Source organism: Dryas octopetala, chromosome 9 (assembly GCF_963921425.1).
Source record: "Dryas octopetala chromosome 9, drDryOcto1.1, whole genome shotgun sequence".
Classification (NCBI taxonomy): Eukaryota; Viridiplantae; Streptophyta; class Magnoliopsida; order Rosales; family Rosaceae; genus Dryas; species Dryas octopetala.
In genome coordinates this window covers 4,806,329-4,819,335 of record NC_141374.1, presented here as the reverse complement: position 1 = coordinate 4,819,335, position 13,007 = coordinate 4,806,329, and the positions used below count along the sequence as shown (strand labels likewise).

The following is a 13,007-nucleotide window of genomic DNA, read 5'->3' as shown; positions in this document are numbered from 1 at the left end:
AAACCCAAGTCCTACAGAAAGAAAGAGAAAAAAAAAAAAAACAAATAAAACTATGACATTTTTTAACTTCCACCATTAATGCCTACGCTCCTCGTCTATGTTGCTCACGTCCTGTACATTGATTCCAACAGTTCTGTCGGTGTGTAGAGAGAGAGAGAGAGAGAGAGAGAGAGAGAGAGAGAGAGAGAGAGAGAGAGAGAGAGAGAGAGAGAGAGAGCTTGGATGACAATTATTTTCACAGTTTTCTTCGTTGAGAAAGCACACTAAACGGTGCATGAAGTTCACAGTGCCAAATCCAACACAAAATGAAATAAAATAGTTCAGGGAGACAGAGAAGGACGAGGGGGAAATAGAAGCTGTAACAAAAAAACAAACTACTTAATTGTAACACTGCGCAGAAGCAAACTAGATTGCTCCTTTAATCTGATAAAATATTATCAGGCCCTTTTCGCAAAGTCGCCAGTGTCATCATCATCTCTGTCGTTTCCTTCCGTTGGATCATCCAGGTTAAAGCCACCACCGCCAAAGCTGTTGTCACCACCGCCAACACCAAAGTTATCAGCTCCACCAACACCGCCAAGGTTATCAGCACTACCAACATTACCAAAGGTATCAGCACTGCCAGCAGCACCAAAATTGCTGCTATTGCCGAAACCTCCACTGCCACCACTGCTGTTGCCAACTCCACTTCCACCATATCCACCACCAGTGTTTCCACTTCCATAGCTGTCACCTCCACTGCCTCCATAATTCCCAGTAGAACCACCACCATATCCACCACCACCACCACCACTGTATCCACCACCACCATATCCACCACTGCCACCACCATATCCACCACCACCATAACCTCCACCGCCTCCAGAGTAACCACCATCACCACCATATCCACCACCACCTCCGAAGTTGGTGCGAGGCCTATCAGTAGCATAATTCACCCTTACTCGGCGGCCATGAAGCTCCTAGAAGAATTTTTACACAAAAAATTGAAGGGTTAAAAAAAGGTTCATGAGTTAAAAATTAAAAAATAGAAGATCCCAATACCAATGTAATTACATAGAACAAACAGATGTTGCAGCATCTGCATTTTTAAAACAGATATTGAGGTACATTTACATTCACAGTGACAATGAGTAGCACCCATAATGCATGACAACGATCATTAGATAAAAAGGCAAAGCCTTTGCATGGAAAAATAGATTTTGTTCTGCCAGGATTTTCAAATTAAATTATCCCCAAGTCTGAAACTTCAAATTTCATACCAGAAATCCCAGGACAATACATTTCAGTACTCAAGATTCATTTCCGGTAACCACTCTGAAGCATTAACTGATTTCATTCACAAAAGGCTACCAGAATATAATAACAGTAATTACCTGACCATCCAAGGCCTGGATTGCACTGGATGCATCATCGCTAGAAGTGTAAGTAACAAACCCAAATCCTCTAGATCTACCAGTCTCACGGTCCATGATGATTCTTGCTGCAACATTTATCAGGTAAATCAGCATTAATTTATTGAATTAATTCAAATATTCCTAACAAATAAAACTTGGATTGAAATTTAAAGTGAGAATTATCGCAAATGAAAAAAGGAAAGAAAGTACTGAGACTCCACAACAGCAGATCTTCAAAGTTGACTGAAAAAATTGGGAAAATAAGAAAAGAAATCCATACTCATCCAAGTCTTTCAGCTAACCCATTAAAAAGAACAAAATAAAAACATATTAAACAAAAGACTATGTTTGATTTAGAAATTCATTTGCTTTTTATGTGATCTACGTAGCATAATCACTTTACAACAGCAGGCACAGCAAAAAAGCTTACAATATTTTTAGTCTAATTTTGTCTAGAATTCAAAAATGCAATGCAATTAAGCTAATTACATACCCTCGATAACTTCACCATATTTTGCAAAAGCGTCCTTCAGACTCTGATCATCTGTCTGATACGAAATACCTGCATTACAAAAACTGAACCATCTTAACACAAAATTGCACCGCAGGGGAAGGGAAAAATTATATTTGAAACTCTCAAGGAATTCTGAAAGCACCTCCAATAAAGAGTTTTGAACTTTGCATGGATGACATGCATCTTATAGCTTGATGGATGGACAGTTTGAAAGGAGATAATTCAGATCTGATCTGCTTGTTTGCAGTCTGCCTAAGTATATTCCCAACTTTACTTAAGAAAGCCATTGCAATAACCTACAAGAAAGCACAAGAAAACAAGTTTCAATAAGTAAATCTATTTCACAATAAGTGTGAATGCAGCCCTTAAACCTACCTTGCCCTTGCCCAAATGAAGGAAAATCCAAAATCCCCCAAAACCCTAATAAGGCAGGATTCAATCCCAGGCCTCTAGTATACTACAGCAATCAATCTATACTTAATTGATTAAAATAAATTTTACAAGATGGCTGAACCCCTACACCTGCAATAACCATGTCAACAAAAATGTCATGATCGAAGTATCATGTCTAATGTGGAGAAACGCCCTTAAACTCTAAAATTGTGTTATAAGTACACACGGGTAGGTTAATACCGTACTAAAAACTATATGGACAAATCATGGCAACAAAAAGCGATTTATAAGATACCCAGACAATGATTATTAAAAATAATCTCCATGGCCTCTCATCTACTGCTACTCGAACAAAGTTACAAGACAAGCCAATAAACTTTGATGCGTATCATCATCAGTAAAAAATCATTTCAAAAGCATTCATTCCACTTTTTCACTTCAAAAAAGTTTGAAAAAATAATTTAAATACTAATTGGTTCTCAAGAAAGATATAGGGAAATGAGGGATTAATCAAGGAAAGGAAAACACTTTGGAGAATTTACATAACAAACAGAAAATCTTAAGTAACAAATGCCTTTTTCACTCATTGTTCGATAAATCAAGAGAATACGTTGTCAAAATTGCCCTCCACAAATACACTTGGGCTTAGCTGTGCTAAACCCAGAAATCAAATTTTCATTTTTCTATTCCTACACTTCCCACCAACCAAACAGAGGTCTATAAACAATAATCGCACACATATATACATGCATATACATATAGATAGAGAAATATACAAGAACTTAAAATCCCTTAAGAACAAATAAAGACAGCACATAATAGACCCAAGAAATCAGAGCAAAAACAATAGGAAACGAAGAAACAAAAGCATTGGAATCAATAATTATTACTATTATTATTATTATCATAAGTAATCGATGTGAGGCTTCGAATCGTACCTTGTCCGCTCCTCTCTCTCTCTCTCTCTCTGTCACTCTGTTTTAGGCACTGGACTAAAACCCTAGGTTTTGATTCGAATAGGGTTTATGTAGTGGAAATGGGACTCCGAGTCATCGTTATATCGAGTGCTCTAGAAAATCTGGTCCGTCCGATTTGGAATTAAATTACCAGCCGTTGGATGAGAGCCGTGACAGTGAGGGTTGGAGATTTTAGTGGTGCGTTACGGCCTGTACGTGGGACGTTTATATTGGGCTGTTTATAGTTTCTGTGACAGCCGGGGAAGTTTCCTTTAAACAACCTCGAAATATCTGGATATATGTGGAAAATTTATATTCCCTCCCTCTTCTTTTTTTTCGAATGGAGAACTTTTTTTTCTCTAATTTTCATTGTGAATATGAATCGATAACTCATATTTTTTCCTTTCTAATATAATTTGGGTTTATTTCAAGACCAAAACTTAAAATATTTTTATTAGTTAACTCATACGCAAAACATAAAGATAAGTCGGCCTATTTTTTAATAAGTCGAGCTATCAACATGGACACGGAGCACTTGATGTCTTTTCTTTTTCTAAACATTGTCGTTGTCCATCAGTGTAGTCGTTCATAGACAATCCAAAGATTATATATAAAAATGATACATATAGATATACCATTTGATATACCATTTATGTTTTTGTTGTATAAATGTGAAAATTTGATAAATCAACATTTAAACTCAAGCTTATAAAGTCGCGTCTACGCTATTAACTGACCATGAAAAACAGTAACAATGATTTTTCAGCAATTACAATGAGGGTATGTTAATGAATCTAGGGTCGATTGGCATTCGTTTATTGGTTAGGGTTTAGTTTTGAGGTTTTTGGCTCAACCATGACAAATCTACACTCTGTTAGGTAAGAGATCAAAACAAAAATGTAGCGCACCAATCAATCAGCCATATCAACCTTATAGTTTTAATGTCTCCACTAATAATGTGTTCTTTATTATTTCTAAAATTTTAAGGATGTTTTAATTAGAAACTCAAATCCTAGCCGGCCCAAAAAATAAGTTGCAGCCTAAATTGTTCACCGAGCGCTCGGCAATTCCATCAAGCGATGCTCGGCGCTTGCAGATTGATTAAAATTGATGCAAACCCCTGCATCTTCAAGCAAAATTATCCGTTTATAAGCAAAAATCCTATATCTGCAAGCAAAATCATGCATCTGCAAGCAAAAAAATCGATGCATCTACAACTACCAAGCGCTCTGTAGTGTATTTTTTTTCTCCGCATCTGCTTTCACGGACAGATTGGGTTTATATTTAATTCTTTATTTGATTGGGTTTCTATTTAAAAATCTTTCAAAAACTGGATTTCTACTTAATTTATTAAAATTTTAAATCAATATTTTTAACATAGCAAACATAGATGAGTTGAATTTAAATTACAAGTTTAAAGTCAACCTATCAACTAATATAATTTCACCATTCAATTTGTAAATACACAAGAGATTGTGATGCCATAAAAATAAAAATAAAACCCTTCCCATAAAAACAAATAGGCTAAAGAAAAACTCTTTCCTTGTTTGGTGAAGCCACCGAGATGGACGGTTAGAAACTCTTCCCCATCCCCAAAAAGTCATCAACTATTGGTCAAATGCTCAAACAACCAGAACCTGCAAAGGCCTTGAAAGCGGAGCTCTGAAAGTCGCCAACCAAATCTCAAAGACCCATCAGCCGGAACACCCCCAAAAACCAAAATTGATCCATTTCTCGAATACCCAATGGCCCAAAATCCAAGACCCACAAGCATTCTTGAATCTCTAGGCGAAGAACTTGTTAGAATCATAACACCAGTCTCAGTCTGCATGTTATTAGTGGTCATCTTGGTCACAATTTTAAACGGGGATGATTCTTCTTCATCAGAAACAGTGACCTCAATGGCCACCATGGCCTACAGTGAGACTAGCTCAGACTCTACCTGGGACAAATTCGTAGGTGCCCTTTTGAACTCCCTTGTGTTTGTGGCTGTTGTCACTGTTGTCACATTCGTTTTGGTCCTTCTTTTCTATCTTAGATGCACTAAGTTCTTGAAAGCGTACATGGGTTTCTCTGCTTTTACTGTTTTGGGCTTTATGGGTGGTGAAATTGCCCTGTTTCTGATTCAGGATTTTAGTGTTCCCATTGATTGTATCACATTTCTCTTGGTTTTGTTTAATTTTGCTGTTGTTGGTGTTTTGGCTGTGTTCATGTCAAAAATGGCAATTTTTGTGACACAAGGATATTTGGTTGCTATTGGAATTCTGGTTGCTTATTGGTTTACACAATTGCCTGAATGGACTACTTGGGTGTTATTGGTTGCCATGGCATTGTATGATGTTGCTGCAGTTCTGTTACCTGTTGGGCCATTAAGGCTTTTGGTAGAGCTTGCAATATCTAGGGATGAAGATATACCTGCTTTGGTTTATGAGGCTAGGCCAGTGACTTCTCATGATTCCAGGGGTGCTGCGGGTCAGAGGAGGGTTTGGAGAGAGAGGAGAAATGAGAATTCGAATAATGGGTCTCATTCCAATGAAAATATCAATTCTGGTTTGGGCGAGAATAGAAATTCCGAGTCATACTCTAATGTGAATGCCAATGATACTTCAGATTCATATTCAAATCGTGGTGAATTCGGTAATGCTCATAATGATTCAAGTTTGGTTAGAGCTGAAGAGGGGCAGATTCCAGAGAGTGATCCAGAGCTTTCTGCGCCACTACTTGATCACATAACGAATGTTCAGCAGCACAGGCAGGAAGATGCTGTGGCAAGTGAAAGTGTGGTGCTTGAGGGTATTGGATTGGGGTCCTCTGGTTCAATCAAGCTGGGATTGGGAGACTTCATCTTCTACAGTGTTTTAGTTGGGAGGGCAGCGATGTATGATTTCATGACAGTGTATGCATGTTATCTTGCTATTATAGGTGGACTCGGAGTTACTTTGATGCTGTTAGCTTTGTATCAGAAAGCTTTGCCAGCTCTTCCAGTGTCGATAATGCTCGGTGTACTTTTTTATATATTGACCCGGCTCTTACTTGAGGTTTTTGTTGTACAATGTTCCTTGAACCTCATCATGTTCTAGGAATATGAATTATGTCGTGGAAGGTTGATGTGCAGCTGCAGATTATGAAGTATCAGAGTGTACTGCATGAGACTGATGATCTACTGTTGCAACTTATCTTTTTTTCTATGAAGTGGTTGGATTGGCAAAGTTGGTTTAAAATGTGCTACATTCTGATTCTGAAGATAAGTATTGCACTCACAGTTTGCTTTCAGCCTGGGTGTCTATCATGAAGGGTTTAGGTTATGCTTTGAGATCATGGAAGACTTCAAATCAACCAAATAATTGAAGATGGCTAAGACTTTGTAAGTATGGGAAAGGAAGGAAGCAGTAAGGGTCAGATGAACCAGTATTTCATGGGGTTGCTAATAGGAGATGAAACATAGAGAAAGTGGGATCATCTTTAGGGAAGATAGTTTTTCAAATGAAAAATTGGGAGCATTAAAGTTCGAACAGAGGCCTTAAGCTCTTTTCTACACTCCCTTAATTTTTAGTTGGAGCTACAAAAGCAAATATTTGGCCTCTAGCTTTTGCTAATTTAATACCATTGCTCACTTCAACAGTGTATGTGATTTTGTACCAAAAATATTGAATGCTGATTACTTTAGCTAGCCTCAGTTGCGTATCAAAAGGTATTGAACACAACGTGTCCTTCTTAATGATATTGTATAATCTGTGTTGTATTTGGCAATAACATGTATGTAGGTGATTCTTTACAGGCTTTTTAGCAAGATACCTACATGACTTTGAATCGATTTGCATGTTACCACCTTCATCCAAATCCTCATGGGTTTTTTAGTGTCACCTCAGCATGTTGAGTGGTAAGGCCCAACCAATTACAAGTGGCCGCATGTATAACCATTTTTTTATTTCTATTTTCTTATTTTTACAAACTTTGAAAATTAATTGAAAATAACTCCGGATTCAAAAAAATACACGGAAAATTCTTACGGACTTATTTTGAATAATACTAATTTACTATAAAGTCAAATTACCAATTTGCCCTCTGAGAGTTTCCAGAAAATTTGGGAAGTCCAAATTTATTTGTAAAAATTTAAAATAAATTTCTCTCCATAAAATAAATTCTATAAAAATTATAGAATTTTCGTAAAATCTCAGAAGAATTCTAAAAAATATTTTGAAAATCACCAAAAACCTATTTTAGATAATTCTTTCGAGACTTTTTGAAAATTCTAGAATTTTTCTTGAATTTATTTTCCTCTAAGACCGAGAGGTATTTTGGGTAGTAACTGTTCACGAGAAAGGTAGTGTTAATTTTTAGAAGACCAATGGTGCAGACCTTATATTTTTTGGAGTTCAGAAGATTATCCTATGAATTTTTAAAGAGTCTAGAGTATTTTAATTTTTTAGAAATAAATTTGGACTTCCTAAATTTTCTGGAAACTCTCAGAGGGTCAATTGATAATTTGACTCCATAGTAAATTAGTATTAGTCAAGACAAGTTCGTAAGAATTTTTCGTGTATTTTTTTTAGTCCGGAACTATTTTTCATTAATTTTAAAAATTTGTAAAAATAGAAAAATAGTTGTACATGTAGCCACTTGTAATTAGTTGGGCCTTGCCACTCAGCATGCTGAGGTGGCAAAAGCTTCCCCACCCAAGTTCTTCTCTTTGAAAAGACCAAAAAATCCATGAGGATTTGGATGAAGGTGATAACTTGCAAACAAAATTTAATTCAGGAAGCAACTTGTTTCAATTTTTAATTTAGGTGGTAACATGCAAATCGAATTAAAGTTCAGGTGGGTATCTTGCTAAAAAGCCTTTTTTAAATAAGATAATCTAGTTTCCTTATTTTGAGCTTTCTCTTTATATATGAATTTTGTGGCTAATATATTTACAAAATAGTACTCTTCTCAATAATAATGTGCCTTCCTTCTCAAAGTCACAGTGGCTTTGTCAAGGCTTGCATCCTAATTTCACATTGTTCAAAGAACATAATTACATAAGTTTTATCTAAACATGGAACATGAATCCTACACAACATAAAAAGTTCATATTGAAATTAAAATTTCTTTAAGGTTGATGTTTCATAACCAAAGTTCTTGAATAGGAACCAGCAAGAGGCTAAGAGCTTTTCTATCACAGTTTGAACACAAAAGGTCAAGTTGCCTTCTCGTCAAAGCAATAGAAAGAATTGAATTTTTTGTTTCAACCAAGAAAATTTAGAAAAGAAAAAAGGAAGACATCCTAATTAGGCAGCTAGAACCTGTAAACTGTAATTGAAAGGATTTGAAGATAAAGATTGGTTGGAGATTTGGAGATAAAAGCACATCAGTTGTAGTTTCATAGGAAAGCACTGCGATGCCCTCACCCTTTTGCTTTAGGCCACTATAATTTGGGTTGTTGATGTGTACCAGTTGTGATACTTGGCATTTGTCACGACTGCCCTGTGCTCTCTTTTTGAAAAATACAGAAAAGTCATAACAAAGAGTCATAAAGAATGGCAACATCAACGGCCCTATTTTCTCGAAGGTTGACCAGCAGCATTGTACAGCACATCAAATTCAGACCCAATTTGCACCTATGCACATAAAACCCCTACATTGAATCTGCCCTTTTATTAAAAAGTTTGTTCAGCCATGAAAACGATACAGCATCTATAGCCTGGTGCATGAATGAATCCCATGACAACTTCAATGCAACATGAATGCTTGGTGTGGGGTCTGAAGATTTGTGGACTGCATTTTGGTCAATCTGAGTCAAGATGAAATTACAAATCGACTTTCATTTTCTTTTCTTAAACCTTGTATGTTTTCTGTCTGAACTCTGCAGTGTGAATGTGTGTCTGCAGATATGCATGTTTCAGCCTAATTTGCCAAAGAATTTTGTTTTTCTTCAAGCTATATGTTCAGAAAACGAAGCAAGATACTATAATGGGACAAGAATTTTATATTAGTGCAATTCAATTACATGGGAAATCATATTATGTAATGCCAAATGATATTTTACTACAACAGGAGAGAAATGTTGCTGAGAAACAACAATATATTACATCGTAATTTTGCTTGAGAATCCCTGACAGAAGGCATATGACTAAAAACAATTAGATTTACATTTGTTACATTACATTCTTGACAAAATAAGGCATGAAAAACTACAACTGTAAACTAAACTACCAAAGCTTCACCTCCTGCGTGTAAATGAATGATGCAACGATCTTGGAGACCCTTCAAAGAGATCCAAAAGATATTTCTCCAGATCATCAACAGTGTACCTTATGTCTTTATCACTAATCTTGCCAGAGATTCTTCCGATAAAATTCCGGTATGCATGGATTACATTCTGTGAAGTCGAAATTTGCAGATCTTCCCGAAGCTCAACATCCGGGATAGACCACCCTGTCTGGCTCTTGTACACCTCCTCAAAGGCAGTACTGAAAGCCCTGCACTTCTCTTTAAAATTTGCCTTTGAGAGAGAATGTGACCCCGAATTATCATCTCTTAGCAGAGAAAGGACTGAGCTCCAAGTGGCTCTCTCATAACTAGTTGCATGTTGCTGGAATTTAACAATATGCTTTTTTATCCATTCATCTCCAAAGAAAAGACTGAGTTTGGAGCTCTTTACCTTTTGGACCATGTAATGGATGTTGTTCATCAAGAAAACATGTTGTAAAGCACCATCCTTGTATAATTTGGACCTCATATCAAGATTGGATTTTAGAGTAGATGTGATTGACAGAAGGTGGTAAGCCGTTGGACAACAGGAAATGCCATGCCTGTCCTCCAACTCAATGTCTGGATTTGATTCTTCTATGTCTTGATCCTTGGTAAGCAAGTCAAGTGTATCACCATACGCAGTAAGGGTCTTGATGTAGTTCATGACATATCTAGTTAGAGGATGAATACCACCTCCTGAGAAGGGATTTGTTGATGTGCTAGATGCAATGGCATTCCCAAATTCCACAAATGTTTTCTTTGCCAAATTTCCTAAGCTCCTCAAAAGCTCATGGAATTGGATTCTTATGACAGAGCCAGCCTCATCTATGAACAAAGCATCTATAACCAGTAGAAGATTTGCCAGAACCTCATACATGTCAAGCAAGGAAAACAACTTTTCTGGCCGACGGGGTACCAAGGCTATGGCTTCACAGAAATTCAAGAGGCATTCCATTGTAGCCTTTGAGGTTTCAAGGAAGCACAATGAGCCGACAGATCCAAAGTCCCCCAAAATCTGGTCACAGAGCCGTTTCTCACTAGCAAGATAGACCCGAATGATGATCTTCATAATCCAGTTCCATCTCTTGATCTCCAAGTTCAAGCTTTTCCACTCCATTTTTATCACATCTTCAATGCTGAATTTCTGCAGGCCAAGAACGACCAAGTACTCATCTAAGGCTTCTTTCCTTGTGTTGATGAAAGCCAGGCAAAATTCCTGGCCATAATTTGAAGCAAACATAACATTTGCAATGGATTTGAGATGGGAAATTGCCAGTGGATGCACCAAATCTACAACATATTCATCTGATTCAGTGCTATTACTGTTTCTCTGGGATGCTTCCTCAACAGGTTCTTCCTCAACTGAAACATAGGACTCATCATACACAACATCTGCTCCAGACAAACGAAAAGACATGTATCCGGGCTCATGGTATTGCTTGTAGCGAATAAGAATGTGGATGAGCTCTCCCTTTAGCCTTGACATTGCCAGCTGCAGAACACTATCAGCTCGGCAAAGAAGTTTCTTCTGCTTCCCATTTTCATCCACAGACAAGCTTCTTAAACTTTCTCTCAGTGTTTGGATTTCATCAATGGCTTTTAGGTACTTGAAGGCTTCCACAGGGCCAGAGTCCCATATCATTAGTTCATTTGACTCCCAAATTATAACCTTCTCCTCGGCATGTTTGAGCCGCTTCTCAAACTCAGAAAATTTTTCTGTCTTGCTTTCAGTGATTGCAGTAATGGCAGACAAGTGGGATTCAACATCCGAGAGGGTTTTTCTGAAGTCATCAGTTAGGTCATTACTTGTCCCTAGTGCCCTCATTACATGCCAAGCTGCAGCAACAAGATGTTGTTCTGCTTCATTTTTTGGGGTGAAGGATTTATAGTCCCCCATGCCAATAAAGATGTAAGAGCAAAAAGAACCAAGTAACCAACTGTAAGCCTCAAAATAAATCCCAAAACAGAATCGTATTAAAATTTAACAAGTGACTCAGAAGTCAGAACCACCCTTTAAACTATTGGCTCAACCAAATTCAGGAATGAATCAGATTGTGAAACAAGAAAAAAAGGAAAAAGAAATCTGTGAATTTACAGTAGAAGATGCTGCAATTGAAGCTTTTAAAAACAGTTGCAGAATAAACTTGAAATGAAAGTGATAAGGAACATGATATCTACAAAAACTATTGTAAAATTTTCCAGAGCAAACTGATACATAAACTTGCCAGAGTAAAATTTGCAGGATCCCTTCATGCTCAACCTGTAGTCTTATCAGTGCAAACTGATACATAAACTCAAGAACCCAGATGAGAAATTTGCCAAACAAGTTTTGCCTCAGCACCCACACAAGAAACGTAGGTACTAAAAACAAGAGCAGAGACCAAATCTTAGAGTCGAATTCCAAACAAAAGCAGCTGCTGATCCTATACAAAAAGTAGTTTAAAACAAACTCAACAGAAACCCAACTGGGAAAAATGAAATAAAGCGAAATAACTACGCGTTTTCTTTGGTCCACAGAATGAGAGAGATACAGAGAACTGTTTTTGGGGAAGGCAAAAGCAAAATGATGAAAATGATAGTGGAAAAAATCAAACAGTATAAAACTTGAGGGAAGATGAAGCTGAAATTTCGTGCGGTTGAAATAAAATGGAAAGTCTTTGTATGCTTCGTTTTCTTGGTAACTTCTTTAATTAGCTTTCTCTGTCTGTAAACTCTCTATGCCATTGTTGCCAATGGTCATGACCATTGACTATTACAGCATTTGACACTCAACACTGGTCCTTTTGCACACTATGTATTATGGGGTTTGACCAGTTATTTATTTAAGTATTTAACACATTCCATGCAATGCTAAGAAACTACGTCACTTTTCAATTTGCAAATCTGTGCCTCCATGCTTGGTTATGCAATATGTATGATTCATGTTAACTTATCACATTCAACGGGTGAGAAGTAATATCATATTTCCCATCAAACAATAATTAATTCCCTAACATATATATATATATATGTGTGTGTGTGTGTGATCGAGTATTCAATTACTGGGTAGTAAACACGAGGTAGAAATCAACTTGGACTGTGAAAGTCTCATTTTATGAATTTTTTTTTTTTTTTTTTGGGTCAGAGTCTCATTTTACGAGTTGATGTGTTCAAAGTCCAATTCGTTACTTGTCAATAGGATTGAAAGAAATATAAAATAAATTGATAAAGTTGTATATTTTATTTGCCATTAAGGGGCCTGTTTTGCATTTCTTTTACTAAAAGCCTTTTAAAATAATCAAAAGTGCTTTTGATAGTGCTTAACAGAAATAGGCTTGTTTGGGAGTGCTTACGTAAGAAGCACTTTTATTAGAAGCATTTTTGTTAGAAATTCATAGATTTATTTGAAAAAAATTCAAATGCTTCTTGTTAATATACTTGGAACCGCTTCCATGGAAGGGCTTTCTAAAGAAGCACCTGGAAGCGTTTCCAAGTGTTTTTAGAATCCAAAAGCGCTTCTTATTTCTTTTGCCA

The 13,007-nt window shown here is 36.7% G+C and overlaps 3 protein-coding genes across 3 annotated transcripts; 1 reads left to right on the top strand and 2 right to left on the bottom strand.

Moving 5' to 3' along the window:
• Nucleotides 1–218: 218 nt before the first annotated feature.
• On the bottom strand, nucleotides 219–3,393 carry LOC147273327 (uncharacterized). The gene is made up of 5 exons (XM_086256747.1): nucleotides 3,243–3,393; nucleotides 2,054–2,207; nucleotides 1,891–1,959; nucleotides 1,377–1,483; nucleotides 219–962 (listed from the first exon to the last, which is right to left on the bottom strand). Exons 2-5 carry the CDS (start codon nucleotides 2,196–2,198, stop codon nucleotides 438–440), a joined length of 846 nt encoding a protein of 281 aa, XP_086112873.1. The 5' UTR covers nucleotides 2,199–2,207; nucleotides 3,243–3,393; the 3' UTR covers nucleotides 219–437.
• Nucleotides 3,394–4,867: 1,474 nt separating this feature from the next.
• PS2 (Presenilin-2) lies at nucleotides 4,868–6,950 on the top strand. The gene has a single exon (XM_086257262.1). The coding sequence runs from the start codon at nucleotides 5,006–5,008 to the stop codon at nucleotides 6,338–6,340; it is 1,335 nt and encodes a 444-aa protein (XP_086113388.1). The 5' UTR covers nucleotides 4,868–5,005; the 3' UTR covers nucleotides 6,341–6,950.
• A 2,255-nt stretch (nucleotides 6,951–9,205) lies between these two features.
• EXO70E2 (exocyst subunit exo70 family protein E2) lies at nucleotides 9,206–12,073 on the bottom strand. The gene has a single exon (XM_086227434.1). The coding sequence runs from the start codon at nucleotides 11,389–11,391 to the stop codon at nucleotides 9,463–9,465; it is 1,929 nt and encodes a 642-aa protein (XP_086083560.1). The 5' UTR covers nucleotides 11,392–12,073; the 3' UTR covers nucleotides 9,206–9,462.
• Nucleotides 12,074–13,007: the final 934 nt, after the last annotated feature.